Here is an 8,644-nt window from a genome sequence, read left to right on the forward strand (position 1 = left end):
TGAATATAAAACCAAGTTTACCTTAATAACTTACACTTTCACGTTTCATTTTTAGCATTCAGTGTACGCAGTTTAATTAACCATATGTAACTCTTTTTGCTGAAATCATTGCTGCAATCAAAAAAGAGTAATGTGTATGATTCAGCATAGCGTGAACTTACCTGATATAACATGAGAACTGCAGAGTCCAGCATTTTTAATTAGGTCCTCACTTCAATCAGCTCCCCTTTAGCCAAAGATGTCTGCAATTGCCATTAAAGCAGTGTTGTGTATGGTTAAAGTTAAGTTTTCGATTTTTGGACTTTCAAATTTGGCATCCTACCGCACAACACAACATGTTTGCTATTTTTTTTGCAACCGGGGACTTGTGTGACGCCAAGTGACGTAGGTTGGTATTTTGTCTACGGGCGTCAACCTACTGAATTAGCTAATTCAGCAGGTTGGCGCCTATAGAACTGCAGAAATAATGATTTAATATATTTTTATTCAGTATATGAATAAAGTTTTCGTTTTGGATTAGTTTCTTACATTAATATTTAGTAAATATACTGTAAGGGTTAGGGGTAGGTTAGCCACATTGGAGGGTTTTCGAGCATGAACCGCTATTTTAATATTATGCCACAGAATCTCAATTGGATTCAGGTCAGGACTTTGACTAGACCACTCCAAAGGCTGTATAATTTTGGATTTTGTTTTTCCTTAATAACAAAAATCTTAGTTCAAAAACTGCATGATGTGTTTACTTGTGTTATCTTTGACTGATGGCTAAATTAGTTTGATAATCTGAAACATTAAAGAGTGTCCAACTTGTATAGAAATCAGAAATATAAGAAACATATAAGAAATCAGTAAGGGGCAAACACTTTTTCGCACCCCTCTCTATAAAAAAAATGTGAACTATTTTAATTCCACAATATTCAGGAAATTCCATGAGCCGTGGCAACCCTGTAAATATATTGGCTGATTAGATATTTGTGTTAGTGGCTAGTAATAGTACATCCAAATGAACTGATTAGATCAAATCAGTGTCACCATGCTTTCGTTTGATTTCTTTAGGGAGAACAGTCATGGGTCGTCCAAGGAAAAACTATTTTGGCGAAGAGGCAAACCACGATGAGAACAGAGGACTACTGTCAGCTGGTTCACAGGATGCCGCTATTGAATCGTCCTCCACTCCTCCATCACCCAAGGGCCGGTATCAGGGAATGGGCCACACAGTAACCCCTCATTCCATCTCTGCTCCTGCTAATCTTGGCTGTGTACCATGGGAAGGAGATGTTGATGATATCCCTCCTACAGTTATATCTGACGATCACACAGCCCAACAGGACTCAGACTATGCACCTATCATTTAGCATTACAGAGTTTGAGCTGCCAAAGCTATTGTAGTTAATGTGCGTTAGTATAACGTGCATTGGCTACCATATGGAATATATGCATCCACTGTTAACTCTTTGTAGCGGTGGTTAACGTGTTCAGAAAGGCTCAGTGCAGATTCGGTAGCAAGAAGAAATATGAAGAGCAGTGTTGGTTCTCATTTTATATCTCCGTTTGGTTTTATTTTGTTGGAAACCTGACCAAATTGGTTTTAAACTGACCTTAGAGTTAAGCACAGTAATTAGTGTATTCAGTTCATGGTACTTTTAAGACAGCTTTATGAATGTTTACTCTAAAGCCCAATGTATACTTCAGTTTTTTATGGGTATACAACAATATGTGCACAGCTGCTTTTTACGCAGGCTTTGGAAAGTAGCTAATCTTCATTTGACAGAACGAACACAGATGCCAGACGCGTCTGCAAGACACACTGCAAGTTTTGCTACATCAATTCAAGCAAGTGTCTAATGAGGAAAATGATGGAAGAACTAGTTGATTCAACCTGAACCTTCATTAAAAGCATGACGTGAGTAGGATGTTTATAGACCTTTTTCTTAGAACGCAAAATACCCATTACGCTTTGCTTGTATGCGCAAGGAGAATGCTAAGAACTTCCGGTCGGGAGCTGATGCGTATAAACAGTCACATTTGGACAGCTTTAAAACGATAGTTTTAATCAATTTTAATTGCTTTTAATGTCTTTGAACTAATCCTGCTGTCGATAAGCGCCACCTCCTGGACTGATCACTTTTAAAAAATGTGATCTAGGATGGAAAACAGCTGGTGTGAGGCAATTTCCCCTTGTTGTTAGACAGCATTTTGTGTCATTTAAAATGAAGCCTCGTTATCACTAAAGTCAACATTTTCTTTTTCTTTTAAACATATAACCAGCCCAAACAAATGTAAATCACCAAAATGTTTGACACACAAAGGTAGCCTTTACTGTTCCACTGACACATTGCTTAAACAAGTGTCACAAAGTGAAAATAAAGTGACGTTTTGAAATGACAGAAAAACACTAACTAACTCAACGAAACATAACGGCTCCCGATTAGAATCAACATGCAAATCAGCCAGCAGAGTATCAGTAACAAACTTTTACTGGTCATTTTTTAAATTGCATGACTTGCATACCTGTTTCATGCCAGTTATCTGGTTTGCTCTATATACGTTTTTTTCTTGCACTTGAATTACATCTGACAGATAATAACGACTTTAACACACACCTTTCAAACTTTCAAAGTTGTATGTCACAAAAACATTTCGTAATCCACTCAAAACACTGTTGAAACCCATTTTCAAATCACAAATGACCTATTGTAAACGCTGTAAACGGAAGTTCTAACCATTCTACCGGAAGACGCTGGTCGCTGTGACCCCTCCATGCAGCAGCCAAGAAAAAGGTCTATACTGTGCGCATTAAAAGTGAGGTATACTTTGGGTTTACAGGGATAGATCACCCAAAAGGAGTTTTTTTTCACACTCTGAACTTGTAACTCTTTCTTCTGTTGAACACTAAAGTAGATACTCTGAAGAATGCTGGAAACAATCAGCCATTGACATCCATAGAACACATAAGAAATTATTTGAATAGTTGAAATGACACAATTCTTTAGGTTTTATTTATTTTTTGGTTAAATTTGTAAACTCAATCGATTTGTGTTGGGACGACAAGAAGTAATTGTGTAGAACACAGCATTTTTTAGTGTACGAACAAATACAATGGGAGTTAATAGCTGATTTTTCCAACATTCTTCATTATATCTTCCTATGTGTTCAACAGAAATTCAATTGGAGGATGAGGATGAATAAATAATGACAGGAGTTACATTTTTTGGTGAACTATCCCTTTAAGAAATACAGTGTATTAATAACACTACATGTTTTTACATTTTCAGTACTGTCCTGTGTTTTGTTCCTAATGTCTTTTAATACATGACATCTGTTACTTTCAGGTTTTTCTTCTGTAAATTGGAATAATTTCTTTGTTTTATTATTTTAAAAACAGCACTTTCAACATGATGGACAGTAATTTGAAATTGCCAGAATGCCATGGAGATTTGTTCAATTTTGTCTCAGCTGAATATATGCATGATCTAGAAGATAGAGCAACTACATCAGCTCTAAAGCACAACATACTGAAGCAGTCATATCTCTGCTCGCTATGCTTTAGAGCTTAGCAACTTCCTGCAGAGAAGCTCCATCTAATAACCTCGAAACATAATTGGCTATGCCATTATTCTTTATTTCCATTTCTTTAGTTATTTGCATTCTTATAACAAAATTGGTTTTGGTTTAAAACTTAATTCATAAACGTATACAAAATATATAAAATACTGATTTCACATTCACATCGGGGATAATGCAATGTTCTAAATATTAGCCAAAGTCAATGTATGGCTCTTAAAACAGTGGTCTCAAACTCAATTCCTAGAGGGCCACAGCTCTGCAGATTTAAGCTCCAACCAACTCGGAATGACACCTGCTTAATGGTCTCTTGTATTTTTGAACACCTTGATTAGTTGGATCAGCTGTGTTTGATTAGGGGTGGAGCAAAACTGTGCAGAGCTGTGGTCCTTCAGGAATTGAGTTCGAGACCACTGTTTTAAGAGCAATAAAAGTTTAGTTCTACACAAAAAAATAACTGCCATCATTCCTCTCATGTCATTCCCAACTTATAAGAATAAGTCAAATTTTTGAGTAACAAGTGAAAGTATTTTTAATGAAACTTTAGGAAGTAACCTCTATTATTCTCCGCGTACGAGCGGGCACAGCCATTTGAATCATTTTGTCACGAGACTCCGGTCTCATTCGCTTCTATTCATTTATAGACGTTAAAAACAGCTCGTTTTGCTGCTTGATGTTGCTTACTGACATTTTCTCATTATATTATTGCTTTGTCTGTATAATCATGCAAAAACTTCTTTGTAGAGCGAGTAGTTTGACCGTTTTCTGCCGTTTAATATTCCCAGTCATTTTTCCCATAGGCGACTGAACCGGAAATTCTATAACAATCGCAAAAACAAGCGCACTTCCGCAGTTTAGAATAAGGTCAATAATGACCCTTGCTTATCAAACAAGTTTACCTTTTTTGATGTGCTCTGTATATGAGATCTAAGTTTATATGTGAACAAAAGTCTAAATCAGGGCTGTCAAACTCAGTTCCGGTCACACTGGACTTTTCTTCCCACAGACTTCCATATATACGCAAGCGAATGCGTCAGACTAGCTTGGTGAACTCTGACCTGCAAAATCGCATCACTTGACTGGGTGAGACGAATCGAGGATCAAAACATGACCTCTCTGGACAGAAATTTAAAACATGGAACAATCGCTCACTTTTTTTAATGTCTAATTACCTTGTTTAATCCCACCCCTTTTCGCAGTGCCGACAACAGAATTTCGCATTATCAAACTCTAGTGTGACCGCAGCTCTACCCAGGGGCACCAATTTAGGTATCCCAGCAGGGTTTAGCTCCAACTTTTCTTAACACACTGCCTGGGTGTTTCAAGTATACCTAGTAAGACCTTAGCTTGTTCAGGTGTGCTGGATTAGGGTTGGAGCTAAAATCTGCCGGACACCGGCCCTCCAGGAACACTAACTAACCTGCACTAACCTGTAGGTTTCAAACAAGCCTGAAGGACTCAATTAGTGTGAAGGAATTAGCTGTGTTCAATAAGGGTTGGAACTAAACAGTGCAGAGCTGCAGCTCTCCAGGAACAGAGTTTGACCCCTGTGGTCTAAATTAAATTAAATTGATACCATAGTTACAATGTCTCTTCCGAAGACTTGGATTATCCCGCTTGATTCATTTTGACTGCATCTTGCTTTCTGAAGTGTGAAAATTTCAGTGCAATATTCATAACGTTTTTTTTATTTAGTTGCACTCACATTTGTTTGTTTTAGTTTGATTTTCTCCTCCAGCAGTGATGGTTGGGTTTAGGGGTGCGGTTTGGGGCCACACCTTATAAAAATCCCATGTTTTTGTACAAATAAAATCGCCTGAATTTGGACAAATTAGCCAATATTTTGACAATAGGTAACAGTTAAGTTTCCTCTTTGAGATTGGGTTGGAACGTTTTGCTTATGAGAACCAAAAATCAAGTTTCATTACAAGTATTTTCATGATTTTATAGGCTTTGAAAGACTTGAGGTTGAATAATTGATGGCAATTAGTATTTTTGGGGCAAACTTTCTCTTTAAAAAACAGTCTTTTTTTCTTTTCTTTTTTACTTTTGTTTTCGCTATCTGTGAGTCCTCCAAAATCAGCTGCACATGAGCTAAAAATGATATATAGAATTACTGCAAGAGCAGTTTGTTCTGTCAATACAGATGTGGACCTGTGGGAAATAGTCCCATTTATTAGTTTTGATGAACTGTCATAAGTCTCTCTTTTCCATTGAGAGAGATGCACCTTTTGCGATGGTTTGTATGGCCGTTGCATTGCCTTATCTAACAGTGGTTATCACAGATATTAAACTTCACATGAAAATACATCTTTAGTGTGTCCGCTTGATTGCTCACAAATCTCAGTTCAAACTGTCAGTTCACCAAGAAAATATGAACTCGCCCTAACAGTTCCAGAACTTCCTTTCTTCCACAAACAGTTTTGGTTACTATTGATTTCCATTAAACAAATAAATATTTTTTTCAGGAATTTTTATTATTCAAAATTTTAGTTTGACTGTTATATTAGTAGCTTTAACTGTGTTGCTGGTGGCACAGTGCGCTGTTGCCCCAAAGCAAGAAGGTTGCTAGTTTGAGCCTGTGTCAGCTGGCATTTCTGTGTTTGAGGCTGACCCGATCTTCATAACAGCAACAGCCAATGAAATTAATCGGCTACTATCTGAGCTGGGGTATTTGCATGAAGCGATCTGATTGGCTGACGCTTCCATTAGCGCTTGAAAAGTTGAGAATTTCCCAACTTCTGCAGCGAGCAACGCCACTGATATGGCCAGAAGAATCCACAATGCAGTTCGGCAAACCTGACGTCACCCATTCTAAATGAATGGGAAGCCTTGACACTGACGCCCTGTGTGAAAGAGGCATGATGTAGCTAAATGTGTTCTCCAATTTTGCTCAGCGTTTTTAATACTATGTTTTAGAATATACAGTATGGAACTCATAAAAATACACACAAGCTTTAACTCCTATTAGGATAACCTGAAATAAGCAAGGAGTGAATTCTACTATTTTAATAGACATTAAGGGCTTTGTTTCAATGAGTTAAGTGCATGGTCTAAAGCACACAGTGCAGATAGACTTGAGGCCTGTCCAAATTCACTTTTGGAAATTCAAAGGAAAACAGTTTAAACACAATGCACATGCTTTAGTATTCTTTTAATGAGTTTAAAGAGTTCACATTTAGATATTGCTTGATGCTATTAGCAGCTTTGGCATGCTGTCCCAGGAGAGAACCCTGAGCTCGGGGATAATTGAGCCCAGGGCTCCCGTCAGGTCTTTTAGCATGTAAGGAAGTCCGAGATATGGGAAGTCTTGAAAGCTCCCCCTGGTAAAGAAGAAAAAGGAGGAGATGAGGTGGAAGGGGGGATTCTTCCCAAACCAGGATAAGGCAGTAGGGTGAAATCAATCTATTTATAGTACACTGTAAAAAATAATAATAATAAATAAATAAAATAATAATAAAAAAAATGTCTTTTATTTTCAGGGCTTGACAATAACTTTTTTGATCACCAGCCACTGTGACTAGTAGATTTCTAACATTACTAACCACTCGCCATTTTCACTAGCCACACTTTTCTTGTTGGGAAAATATATTTTATATGCATAAATTTTGACTTTGACATGCTAAAATGACTTGATTTAGATGTTGTGTAATGTCCACATGCCTTCTCATTTATTTAACTTATTGTGTGTATTGTGTATTAGCTTGCTCAGTGTGCATGAGCAAATGGGTTGTCGCACTGCAATCAGTTTTTATTTCAGGACTTTTAAAATTAAGGATTTACCAAATTTATCTCTGACCACACCAAATAAGTAAACAACCAAAACAAGGAAAATATAGCTTTAAAGGTGCACTTTTTAGTTCAACAAAACTTTTCTTAAAAAAACAAAAAACAAAAAACCATTACATTTAATAAATAATTATTGTCATGTGTCTAAAATATGCTCAGTAATCTGTCCTGGCTAAAAGTCCCAGATCCCCAGTTAACTACACATAAACAGGAAGTAATCTCACATTAAAGCAATGTTATTGTAAAAAAAATATATAATTAAACTATATTAACAAAAATAACTAAGCAAAAGAAAGCAGGTGAAACATACCGTGTTTAATAATGAAAGGATGATCACAGTTAATATAGGTTAATTAATATAGGCCTATTAATAATCTAATCTAATTAAAATAAATCAGTGACGGCTGCTGCTTACAAAAGAATATGTTTTTTTTATTTATCTTGAGCTCTTGAAAGCAGCAGGACTGTGGGTGCGCGATCATCGCTCTTTGTCCAGTCTATTTCAAAGGGAACCAATCGCACCAGTTGCGCTTCCTCTAGTAACGGTTGCTTCGCGCAAGTAAACGGGAGCGCGCAAGCTTTTTTTTTTACAGTCGTGCGCATCACATCACCTATGCGTGAGAGTGATCATCCTCTTGTTCTGTATTTACCTTCTTTTTTGCTGTTTTGCTCGTGCGAACAAAGTTATTTTTGTCAGTCGTGCTGCTTCTCAATTAGATCACATGTGCATGAATATTGGGCCATGCTTGATGTCAAACCCTGCTTTTAAGAAAACTACAATTTAAAAATTATTTCCAACCAGCCAAATTGGCTAGTGGAGGTATCCGTCTAACCCTCCAGAGCTGAAATCTACCCGCATTTGGCGGGTTGGTGGATGTTAATCTGAAGCCCTGGTTATTTTACTTTTTTTTCGGCAGCTGGGGTGAAATAACGGCCATTAAATTAGACATTTACAGTAAAATAACAGACAGTAAGTTACAGAAATTTACCAGGCATCTAAATTTAAGGAAATGTCTTTACTTTCTGTAAAATGTCTGTAATTTACAGCTGTTATTTTACGTTTTTTCTTGACGAAAAAAAAAGTAAAATAACAATTTATTTTACAGCGTAGGCTTGGATCAATCTGATTGGATTATAACTGACTACAGATGAGAGACCAGCTGCGATCAATCATATCACATGCTCCTTTCGAAATTGGTTTATAAACTTCACTAAGTGTGTAACATGCAAATAAACCAATCCGATCTCAATACCAAGAACGCAGAGTACAGACTTGTGTTCTCATTTACAT

General features: G+C 36.9%; 1 protein-coding gene across 1 annotated transcript in view; it reads left to right on the top strand.

The window, feature by feature from the left end:
- The window catches only part of tmem184c (transmembrane protein 184C), a 28,968-nt gene extending 23,096 nt beyond the window's left edge, over positions 1–5,872 (top strand). Inside the window, 1 exon segment of the mRNA NM_001145596.1 lies at positions 1,057–5,872. Within this exon segment, the coding sequence (NP_001139068.1) occupies positions 1,057–1,355 (299 nt within the window). The 3' untranslated portion in view covers positions 1,356–5,872.
- Positions 5,873–8,644: the final 2,772 nt, after the last annotated feature.

This window comes from Danio rerio, chromosome 1 (genome assembly GCF_049306965.1).
Source record: "Danio rerio strain Tuebingen ecotype United States chromosome 1, GRCz12tu, whole genome shotgun sequence".
NCBI lineage: Eukaryota > Metazoa > Chordata > Actinopteri > Cypriniformes > Danionidae > Danio > Danio rerio.